Raw genomic sequence first — 12,541 nt, forward strand, 5'->3', positions numbered from 1 at the left:
AGCTGTGTAGAGGGCAATCACTTTTTTGTCAAAGCACACAACTTCTGCCCAATTAAAACATATACATGCTCCTAAATTGTGGGCGGAGCCAAAGATCCTCCCCTGTCGATTCTCACATAATTATTTTGCAAAACTGTGCTGTCAAGCCAGACAATAAAAACGTCGCTCTAGATGGTGTGGTTTTTGAATGCTTGGACAATAACATTTTGTGCTGTAGCCTTTATCTTGAACAGTTCCTTCAATGTGAAGTGTAATTATTTGACTGCAGGGGTGCCTGCGCACTCATGTGGCAAACACTTTTTCCAATTTTTGCTTGTACCTTCTAAACATAGTAGAGAGGCACTTCTCTTGAGATTTATTTCTCTTACTCATTATGTTCTTGTAGATGCCATAAGGGCATGTTCGGTACACCTTTTCATGATTTACACATGCCAGTATGACATTCAAGCATTTAATGTCACAGCAAATATTCCATGCACTAGTAGCAGTTGGGAGTGGCAAGAATCCCCCCCCCCCCCAGTTTGTAAAAATTACAGATGTAACTCCTTGATTGTGCACTACAAATAACTAGTTTGCTTAAAGTTTGATTAAAGTGCTGATCAATTTTGAAGTGCCGAGATAGCCCTCCTAACTTATCTCCATGGTTACACAACTGTCCTTAATCATGAATCCTGGATTTTGTGTATTTGCAAAATTAACATTTTCTGCATGGAAAAGTAGGTTGGGATTTTGATACTCCTACTCGTTCCACTTTAAGGACAATTTTCAGACCAGCTGGACTGATAATTAGGTAGAAATGTTTTACTGTCTAGATTGCATACCAGTGTTTCATGTAGCTTGTTTACCCCGTCTTCACCAAGCAATTTAAAGTTCGAATGGTACTGCTTTCAGCTTATAATGGAGTTGGCATATTGCTATATCCTGACTGGACTAGACCCCCTCCCAATTCATTTTTTTATTGGTAAACATTTGGTAGATAAAGCGAACATGAAGAGGAACATGGGATGAATAGCTGCAACATGTAGCCCTTGCTGGCATGTAATGCAACTGTAGTCATTTGGTTGTTCTCCAATATTCCAGTGCCACCCCCTGCATATCTATACTGCAAGTCCATGGCATTGTTTAGAAGCTGGCTGCCAGTGTCCCCAAAACGCTCCATGACGACTTCTCCCACCTCAAGAGGACGTGCTGTAAATTTTCTCTGTAGCCAAAGCAGAAATTGCAGTGCGCAATCTATTGTAACTCGCTGTTATTGCGTTATTCATCTTGGCAGATGTGCGCTTGTTCCAGTTTCAAGTCTATTAAATAGCTCCAAAATCTTATAAGTTTTTTTTAAATCTCTAGATACTACCCCTTTCTTTTGCATAACGATATCCATTAAAATTATTTTTTTTTTTTAGCCCATCTTTGAGTTTTCTAGTATTACATGGCATGGGGCACACTATGGCCCTATAGGATTATTTACATTACGTCAATGCACTCGTCACACAGCGTGATTATATCTCGCTTCAAACGATAGACTCAGGATGGTACACATATCTGATGAACAGCACAGAGAAATAAAAAGACCAACAATTTACACCTTGCGCCTTTGTCCTTGATGCGGGTGATTACACAAATAAATCGGAATGCAGAACTTTCATATAGCCCTTATAAGTCCTTATTAGTTTAATCAACATTAAAAGAAGGAAGAGCTGAATCAAGCAGAGATTCAAACTGCTTCACAGACTGGTCTCTTTTACATTGGTATTAATCCACTGAACTATAATAAGTAATGTTGACCATTAACTATACTACTTGATGATTTTGTATCTTCAGATGTCTCATCTACAATGTCTTTTCCTAATGGCAAAAATGTATGTTATTTTTCACTTAAATGTTTATAAAAGCATAATGAAGATACGTCTGTGGTACATGATAAATATAAGATAGACATGTTAGGTTGCAGCCACTCTCTTCCCTTGTGGTTTCATGTGTTGCGAGTAATGCCAAGAATGCCTTTGTAAGCGTGATGTAATCTAATTCTGGGTACATGCATTACATATGCTTTTCTGATTCATTTTATATAATGTCCTTGGCGCCTGGTGTTATTAACCGTTTGCTTCTGATGGTTATTGTTCTTTCCTAAAATAATTTGCTCAGAGTTTTAGTGCTCTGTGTGCTAGATGTATTGAGTGATTTTTCTTATCCTCACCTTAGGAAACCCCTTTGGAAAGCAGACTTGATGTTTTAAGCATGATGAGTGCTGCCAAAAGGACGCTGAGTAAGAAAGAGCAAGAGGAACTGAAAAAGAAGGTAATATAAAATGTTTTGCATAGGTTTTGTCTCATTTCAGATACGTAATATAGTTCATCACCGTTTTAATACAAGGAGAGTAGATGTTTTTGACCTAGAGAACTCTTGAAACTTTGTTTCATGGTGGACTATGTTTAGGTCTCGCCTTCACAGTTGTTTTTGAGACATTGTGTTTACTTACATGGGGCTTATAGCGCCCCTATTGCTTATCATTGGTTGACTTTATTGTCTCTTATTTCCTTGTTTCTCTTTTGTCAGTGCGTGCTAGCGTCACTCACTCTTAGTATGTTTGTCCCCCCATTAGGATATGCCCACGTACTACGTCCTTGCCTACTGTGCTTTCCTTGCTCACGTTTTGTTTTTAGTAACTTTTTTTAGGCTTCACCTGCGCAACGTTGGTGCGCTCCTTGCGAAATCTCTCGTATAAAAAAAAAAAATAAAAAAAACAAAAGAACAATAACAACGTAATAAAAAGGGCTTAGAGCTCTCCCATTACTTACCTTTACCTATATTGGCTGGCTCCCACGTGGCACCTAAGTCACTTTACTTACCATTAGCTAGCTTCCACGTGGCTCTCACATCATTCTCCTTTCCTTGCTTGCTATTGGTCAGCGCATCTTCCTCGTCTAAGTCTTCCTGCTGGACTTAGTCTTCCTTGTCCTGCTGTGGAGCCTGGACCAAGTACTTCTTCTGGTGGGTAATGTCCTTCCAGTAGCCACAGGCACTCTTTAGCTACCTTTTCGACAAGCCTCTTCTTGAGTGCATGTCTCTGCAGCCCCCTCCCCTCCTCCCCGCGATGATTTCAGTCCTTCTTCCTCCCTTATGATCTCTGCGCCGTAAAGCTTCACCGTGCCCTGAGCGTTCTCTCATTGAAGTAGTGTGGTGTGCACTGAAGAAGAGTCATGTCTCTGCGGTCCCCTCCCAACCCCTCCACTGTTTTCAGTCCTTTTTGATCCCTCACGATTGCTGCAGCGTAAAGCTTCGCTATACACGTTCCAGTAATGTGAGCCTTGTATCGTGCACAGTCAAAGTGAAAACGAAAATGAGAAAACAGTTGTGCTTTATCTTGGAGGCTGATTAAAGTGGTATGGCTTATTCATTACTCTAGGATACTCCAGAGTATACTATGTGGTATTATGTTCAAAGCTGCTGACTTAGGAATTTGGGGACTAGGTTTATAACTACACATCCTGTGATTCGGAGCAAATCACTTTCATCACCCTGTGCCTTAAAATGTAGGTGATCTTGTGTAATGTGACTGGAGTTCACGTAAAGAGACATTTAAAATAATGGCTCTTAATTTTTACATTTTTCATGTTGAAAACACACAAACCAGAGTTGTGACTTATTCAGGATAACAAATACCATAAAAAACCCAAATGGTGACTGCCCTTTCAAGTCTACGATTTCAAGCTTAATAAACATCTCACTCAGTGCACAGCATCAACACAACTGCTTTCATAGAGGAGTGTCGGGTGCAAGTTCTGTTAGCAAAATATGTCACCAGTCCCAAGTATGCAACTGCGGTGTGCCTATGACACATTATGCCTCCTGTTTTATAGTTGTTGGTTTGAGAGACACGCATTTTTCTGGTTAGGTGAAATTCGGACGCACACTAAGGGGCTCATTCGACTGAGTGAAGTATTTATTTTGTATTTATCCTTGAAGAATATTGTTTACCATCAACGACCTAAAGCAAAATTTACACAAATAATGATTTTGCACAATCACATCTTATTGACTACTTCTTTACTTTGAAAACACCTTGCTTATAATAACAAGCCTTTTCAAAGCGAATAGGTTTCGCCTAAAACTAAATCTACTACCTTTTTTTACATGTTGAACAGCAGTTGAGCTGCTGCGGAACATGTCTTAACCTAAATAAATTCTATGACACAGTCAAAGCTGGTCCTGTCCTAGCACTTTTTTTGTACTATAAGCTATATTGCACAGCAGGTCAACTGCTGTGCACTGTGTAAAAAAAAAACCTTGACAAAGCCAATAGATTTTGCAGAGGCGAAACCTATTGTCATTAACAATGCTCGTTATTTATTTGCCTACTAAGAGAAGAGGTGTCCTTGCCGTCAAATTCAAATGCTGCTAAACCAATTTAACAGACTAAAGGCCATCAATTCAATTGATATGGGCTTGAAGCATTTATTTGCTACTTTACTCCACATTCATCATGGGTCAGGTAAGTGCGGATACATTTCAGTCAAGAACAAATGATACATATTAAAGCAAAAAAAAAACCAAGACATACAAGCTTTGTGATGAAGTAATGTGAAGTAACAAACAATACATGAAGCGTTATGCATAACAATTATCTAAACATGATATCACCAGTCTTAGTTCACAAAAGGAGCAGCTACTAGGACATCCTTTATCATCCACATTGTGTAACAAATTTAAGAAGCTGCTACCCACAGGTAAATGAGACATTAGACCCAGTAGTGAGACCGTTCAAATAACATTTCTACTGGGGAAATTTAATTAAATGCCAAAGTCCCCACGTTGTGTAATGCCGACGAGTTTTGATTTCCAAAGGTGGTTTGCGGGATTCTCTTCAGGGCGTGGACTGGTTTATCTGATTGAATAGAGAAATACATTTGCAAGTTGCAGACAAGAAGAGGCAAGTTCAAATTTAGATGGCACGATTTGCACCAGACGAGCGGTTCTTTTACAAAAGGTATAGAGATGCTTGCTGCTGGTTAAATGGGAGCCTAGTTGTACTTTGGAATGGCGATTTTCGTAAGGCCCGCGATGTTTTCTTTGATGCTTCCTTTCAGCTCTGTCATTTTAGTAATTGCCGATAGCTGAACGTAGAACTTGAACAGGGTGGCTACGCTGCATAGTTCTCAAAGCGGTGAAGAAGGTTGGTTCCTTTAAAGTCCGCATAGAAACGGACCGCATCAAGCCTTTTTGTAATCAGCTTTGAAAGTCGTCTAATGGGGTCTCATTCTCAGTTTTTCACTCCAATAACTTACTGTTATTTATTTGCAGCACTCCATAATAGTGCATGTATTTGCATGATCTCCCAGGGTCCTGCTTTACATTTTTGCTTTAACCTGCCCCCTCCCACCCAGTTGCTCGTCCCCTTCCCTGTTACTTGCCCCATCTCACCCGTCCCGTAGTTTTGCTTGCCGTCTCCTTCAACCCCTCCTGCGGTTTTTCCTTGTCCTTCCCACCCTCTGTCTTGTTGCTTAAACCTCCCACCCTCCCGTTCTTCTCCATCCTGTTGCTTCCCAGTCCCTGTAGGAAGCTGGAATTTTGTTGTAGTTGTCCCCCACACTTTCTGCCCCCATTAGAACTACCAGGTACTGGTTTTTGACCCTGACCATGCACTGAAAACTGATAACCAGACTCCAGTGCCAGTGGTTTTTCCATAAAGCAAGATAACTATTCATTTGTACCCATTTAGCACCCCTGTAAGTCCCCAAAATGTTGTACCCGTGGTACCTAGGGTATGGGTACTAAAGAGGGTCCCTAAGGGCTGCAGCATGTAAGGTGCTGCCCATTCAAATTGCATTGCTGACGGTGTGACATGGTGCAAACAATGTGTGAAAACTGAACATAGCACACTCACTGTGTGCACGTCAAAGTCACAATGTAATATATGAAAGTCACACCTACAGCTGGCCTTGTAGCCCTTAAGAAGGGCGCATTGTATTACATGTGCTGTCTAGTTCAGTTACTAGCTGGAACAAGTGAACAGGGAAGCTATCTTAATATATATACTGGGCACTTGTCATTAAGAGTTGCCCAGCTAGATGAGGACTTTACTGAAACTTATGGTGTTTGGTATCAAACACCTTGTCTTAATTATTCCATACTGTTGCCAGTACTATAGTTATTGTGATCTGCACCCAGAGGGCACCTTAGAGGTGTCCCCTGAAAATCGTACCAGAATCTAGTATACTGGCTGACTGATATCATCCAGTCTGCCACCACAGACCGGTTTCTGACTTCCTGCAGGTGAGAGCCCTTGCTCTCTGAGGCCAGAAACCATGTCTGCTCTGGAGGAAGGTGTTCACCAGTCCAGCAGCAGGATGGCTAGTGATTTAAATATCAAGGCCAGTGTCTTCAAAGCCCCTGTTGCCTTTGATATGCAACCGTGGCTTCCCCAGACCTGAGAGATGCCGCCTCCTGCCCTGAGGTCCATTTCGCACCAGGACAGGCAGGAAATCAGCTATGTAGTAGGAGTGTTACACCACCGGGCTACTCACAACCCTAAGGAGGGTAATCTGATGTGCTCCACAGAGGAAGGGTTCCACCATCTTGTTTTTGGTGGAATTAGGAATCCTGGGACAGGGCTATGCCTACTCCCCACAGGAAGTGGTCATATAGGGTGGGTAGTGACCCCAGGGGTAAGTAGCCCATTGGCTACTTTCCTTCACTCCCCTTACGCCCCTACGTTTGGTATTTATGTGGCTCACTGACACTTGGAACTCTGCTTTTTCTGCCTGAAAGGAGAAAGATAAAGAAGAGTGGAAAACATGAGAACTGTGGACCAGCACCGAACTTTGCTCAAACCCTTGTCTGGCTACTGCTATCCCGACAATCATTGAGACAGACTCGACCAGAAGTGGAACAGCCTCCCCAAACCTTTGGAGGTGTGCCCAGCACTTCATTGACCATCCAACATCTCCCTTGGCGTAGAGGAGCCACTCCCCTACACCAGCAGGCACCAACTGCAGCTGCCCGGTACACCGTCTGTTTTTTCCCGGTCCCACCAAGGGAGGAGCACCCCAGCTAGAGGTCTTCTGCTTCAGCAGGTCAGATCAGCTGTCTGCTAAATTTGGAGACCTCAGGAGCTGCTCTGCTCCAATACCTTAGGTACCGGAGCCAGTTGCAAGCACCAAGGCTTGTTTGTGTTCAGTCGGAACACTACTGCTGCCAAAATGTAACCCTCTCCCTTGGCAGCCTTTTTCTTACAGATTTCTTTTCCCGCTGACTTTAATGGGTAGCGTTCTAGGCTACTGCCACGTAATACCACCTCTGCACCTGGGCACCCTAGGGCAGGTAACTTGAACTCTTGGTGCTTTATTTGACCTCGGCCCCTACTTACCTTAAGCACAAAAGAACAGTCCTGTAAGTTGTCTGTAAGTGTACCTATGCAGTGTATTTTTCTCTCATGTATAACATTACTGCGTTCGAGTCCCATGCCTCAAATATGACAGCTGTAAAAATGTTTACTGTTTTTTCTGTACAACTTGATAACTTCTAAAGTACTTGCCTGATTCCAATAATCTTGGTGTCAACATTTATATAAAAATCTGTTGTTTTTCTAAATTTGCCTAGAGTGTCTTCTTGAGTGTGTCTCATTTATTGACTCTGCGTAACCAACAAATGCGTAACTCTCCCTATGATGAACCTAAACTGCTTGCTCACACTACCACAAATGAGAGCATTTGAGATTATTAATTTAAGCTCTGTATGCCAATAAGGGTTGTCGGAACTTTCCTACATAGTGTTCCTCATTTTGGTACAGTAAATAAAAAGCCACATTCCGGTAGTCCCACCTTGCTCAATAAATATTTGCTTAGCATCTACATTTCACCAGATGTCCAGAGTTTGTAATGAAACCAGCATTAACAAAGCCAATAGGGTTTCCCTATCCGCCCTTTTGGCTTTGTCAGTGTTTTTAATAATATTAACTGTGTTGCACTCCCTCCTTCTGAGAGGCCTTCTGCTAGTGCTTTACAGTCCGCATCATTTCAGCAAAACATTAACAAAGCCAATAGCTCGAATAAATGAGACCTATTGACTTTTTTTTTTCTTCCCAGAAACTTTCACCCACTGGTTGATGTCCTCTGGTCACAAATAAAATACATCTGTCTTTAAGCCGAATTTAAGTAATTGTCAAATGCACTGAAGAAATCACTAGGGACTACCTTCTTCTAACTTTCCTTTGATTGGAACTTTGATGTAATTTGACCATAATCCCACTATTTGATCAAGTGGAAAAGCTGGGAACTGTACTCTGTTCTGCTCGTGCTCCAATTTACAGCTTGGCCACTGCAGAAATCAAAGTCTTTCCCTTCAGCACAAATAAAGATGTTAATGTATGGTGCTCATGTGCAGTTTATCATTAAAAAAACAAAAAAACACTCCTTATGTTTATCCATTCTCAAAGCTTGAAAAAACACGTATTAAAAGAAGCCTCAGAAGCAAACATTTCTTGATATAGGATAAACTACATGATAAACTTATTTTTATGCTCGACAATAAATTAATAGATACAGCAACAAAAGTAAACCAGAAGTAGGCCAACACATGCATTTCTTGCCAGCATGTTGCAACACTGTTTGGTGTACACTGTAATACGGTGGCAACTAAATATTTGCGTAAGCGTAGCCTCACATTCTAGCTAGTGAGTACCCACACAGGTCTCTACAAGAAATAGTTAAAAAAAAAAAAACATTTTTGTGGGATGCAAAGTACATAATCACATCAGCCAATTAACCCCTCCTCCCCCCAACTGAACATACACAGTGAAACAATCCAGCGTCCCCATATACAAGACTTTCAGTGATCTTATACACCGCCGTTCAGCCAACAACCCGAGAGAGGGCAGGCGGCGGTCATCACACACTTACGAACATCCTATTAGAAAGGTCAAGCTACACATACCACCTAACCCCGTCCCACTCTCAGTGCAATACCCTACACCCTCCAAGCTCTAGTTGTGCGGCCGTGCTCCTGGAGTGAGCACAGCGGCCCCAGTGTGCCCCTAGTATAAATATTCTCCAATCCCTGAGGTCTCCCTTGTAGTACGCAATAGGGGGACGTTAGCTGCTAAGACTACCACATCCCCTGAACCGATAGGGTCCCCGAGCTTGTAAATCCAGCCACCTTCGTCATAACTTTGAGACCCTATCGTGTCGCCTCAATGTGATTCCACCGCCCCGCTACCTCAAGTATCCTCCGAGTCATCATTAGCGCCCCTTCCACTCACATGTGTCTGGTACAACCCCCAAAAATTCTTCGGGCGGCTTGTGGGAGGCAACAACTCACTGTAGTGTTCAGATTGCGTGCAGCAGTATAGCATGTCATGCGCCCAGCGTTTGGCTGTGGGTGCTGGTCCTCTCATCCAGCAGAGGGCCACCACTCGCTTGGCCATAAGCATTCCAATATCCACTAACCTGCGGACTGCGCATGACAGCTTCCTGGAGTGACCTAACAGGGCCAGCGCGGGGTCTGGGAGCAGCTCAGTCTCCACAATCGTGCTAAGTTCCGTGAAGATGTTGTCCCAATAGGCTCGTACTCCCAGGCACAACCACGCCAAGTGCAGAAATTCTGCCACCGGCACACTGCATCTCTCACATTCAGCCGTCTGGCGGAGGCCATACCTGTGCAGCCTTTCTGGGGTGTAATACACTCTATTGATACATTTGAAATGGACCAATCTGTGTTTGCCATTCAGAGAGATCCGCCTGGTGTTTATACAACAGAAGCGCCACATGTCATTGTCTATTGTGATCTGTAAATCCCTTTTCCATGCCAGCCGTGCCTTCGTGAACTGGTGCTCCTTATGAGACATCGCGATTTTGTAAAGATTGGTCAGTAATTTGCGGGGAGCCTCCGTTTTTTACTATATATGCAAGTTCAGGGACTACCGGCGGCTCAGCCAGGTCATCCCCCAGCAGTCCTAGAAGAGCTCCTTGTACTCTGTGGAACTGGAATCGAAGAAGCAAGGAGACACCCCCCCTCCCTCAGCCATCTGATCCCAGGATTTAACCTGCCCATCCTGGAATAGATCTCCCGCTAGGTTGATGTTTAGCTTGTGTAAGGCCTGAGTCACACCTTTATCTCTGATGGGGGATAACCATTGGGCCCATTCCACTGGCATATTGGGTGAATAAAGCAACGCCCCTCCCTGTGACCGTAGGAGGCAGTGCCATGCATGATTTGTGGCTGTGATGGAATCCAAGATCCCAGTCCTACGATCCGTCGGTGTGAAGACCGTTGCCGTAAGCGAAAGTGGGTCCGCAAATACCCTTTCCATTCGAACGTGAGGAATTCGTACGTCTCCATGCGCCCAGGTGTGCAGATATGACGCTACCCTGTAGTAAAGCTCCAGGTCCGGGGCACCCAGACCACCCATGTTGTACGGCAGCAAGAGGAGTTTCCACTGCGCTCTAGGCTGTCTACCTGCCCACGCCAGTTTAATCATGAGCTGCGTCAGTCTCTGAAAGAAGACCCTGGGCAGCACCATCAGAATGGCGGAAAAAATAGAAACAGTAATCTGGGGAGCACCACCATTTTCATGATCGAGATTCGACCTAGGAGCGAAAGCGGGAGCCTACACCAGGCCTCCACATCGTCTTCCAATTTACTGAAAGCCACCCCATAGTTCTCCTTGAACAAAATCTCAGAGTCGGTGTGAATCCGGATCCCCAAGTATCTGATCGGGTCCGTAGTCCACAGCAACGGGAATTCCATGTCAAATTCCCGAGTTACCGGTGTGAGGGGGAAGGCCAACAACTTCGTCCAATTCACTTTCAGGCCGGAGAGGGCCCCGAAGTGCACCACCTCTCGAAGCATTGAAGATACATTATTTTCTGGGTCGCGGACATACAGCAGCGTGTCGACTGCATAAATAGAGACCACAATCCTGTATGTAGGGAACCCTATAGCCTCTCCGCCATGGTATTCTCGCAATGTACACGACAGGGGCTCAGCCACAAGGGCGTACAGTAAAGGAGACCGAGGGCACCGCTGTCTGGTCCCTCTGCAGATTGGGAAGGAGTCAGTGACCAGATCGCCGAGCCGTATCCTGGCCCTCGGTTTGTTGTACAGGGAGCCTATCATTTGCAGGAAAGGTGAACCCAGTCCCATCCTAGTTAACACTTTCCGCATAAAAGGCCACTCCACCGAGTCGAAGGCCTTTTCCATTTCTAGGAACTCGGCTATCGCTTTTGTGTCTTGCTTTATGTGCTGCAGAGTGCCAAGTACCGCGCAAATATTATATGTTAGATTTCTACTCGGAATGAAGCCCGCCTGTTCAGCAACGGAGCTAGGAGCGCCAGTCGATTCGCCAACACCTTGGCAAAAATTTTTGTGTCGACATTCAGCAGGGAGAGGGGTCTATACGAGCTGCATTCGTTGGGTGCCTTGCCTGGCTTAAGAATAGTCACTAAAAGCGCCTCTCTCATTGTTTGCGGCATACAACCCTCAACGCAAATATCGTCGAACAACGTCGACAGGTGCGGGAGCAGTAGATCCTGGAATGTTTTGTAAAAGCCCACCGTGAGCCCATCCGTTCCGGGAGCGCTGCCCATCGCATACTCGTGAGAGCCTCAACAATTTCATCTTTTTCTATTGGGTGCATCAGGAGTTCCCTATGTGTGTTGGTGAGCGAGGGCAGCTCTATATGGGCCAGGTTATCAAGAATCTCATCATCAAGGTCCCGGCTTTTGGAGGAGTACAAATCTGTGTAGAAGCTCCGAAACCTCTGGGCGATGTCCATCTCGTCTGTGAGGATTGCTCCTTCCTCAGTCTTTATCTCCGTAACCTGCAACCTTCCCTTCCCCCCTCTCAACACCCTCGCAAGAACTGAGCTGGGTCTCTCTCCCTCTCCGTACACGTGTTCCGCCGCATATTTTCCCATGTGTTTGACTTCCCTGTCTGCTTCCTCGTGATATTCAGTCAGAAGTATCTTAATCTCTTCATCAACCGCGCTGTCGCTCCTCTAACTCTTCTAACTGTCGCTCCAGCTCCACCAGCCTACGCCTGATGGACTAGAGCACCCCCGAATGCTTAGACATAGCGATGCCCCTTATGTAAACCTTAAATGCTTCCCACACTGAATGAAAACTGTCCACTGAGCCTATGTTGGTCTCGAAAAAAACATTGATTGCCTCCGCTAGCTCCCCTCTGAACAGCGGATCAAGTAGCGAATATGGCGGAAACCGCCATGTAAATGGTGGGATGGTCTTCTTAGGGGTAACTAGCACTAGCAGTAGTGGTGAGTGGTCAGAAAGAGTGCGTGGTAGGATCCTGCAATCCCGTATCAGTCCCAGTATAGAGGAGGACGCCAACCAGTAATCTATTCTGGTGTGAATGTTGTGGTAGGCCGAGTAGTGTGTGTACCCCCCCTGCGCTGCGTGCCTCGTCCTCCATACATCGTCGAAGTCAAGACTAGTGATCACACTGCGTAGTGTTTGTGCAGCTGCAGAAGGCCTACGTGATGGACCTGCAGATCTGTCCAGCGTCGGGTCTAGTACTAAGTTAAAATCCCCAC

General features: G+C 44.6%; 1 protein-coding gene across 3 annotated transcripts in view; it reads left to right on the forward strand.

The window, feature by feature from the left end:
• U2SURP (U2 snRNP associated SURP domain containing) overlaps positions 1-12,541 on the forward strand; it is an 878,864-nt gene that overhangs the window by 44,329 nt on the left and 821,994 nt on the right. For all 3 annotated transcript variants that reach the window (XM_078666425.1, XM_078666427.1, XM_078666426.1), the window contains one exon: positions 2,200-2,295. In XM_078666425.1, coding sequence (XP_078522551.1) covers positions 2,236-2,295 — 60 coding nt within the window. In that variant the 5' untranslated portion in view covers positions 2,200-2,235. The remainder of the gene's footprint in view (positions 1-2,199; positions 2,296-12,541) is intronic.

Source organism: Lissotriton helveticus, chromosome 11 (genome assembly GCF_964261635.1).
Source record: "Lissotriton helveticus chromosome 11, aLisHel1.1, whole genome shotgun sequence".
Lineage (NCBI taxonomy): Eukaryota > Metazoa > Chordata > Amphibia > Caudata > Salamandridae > Lissotriton > Lissotriton helveticus.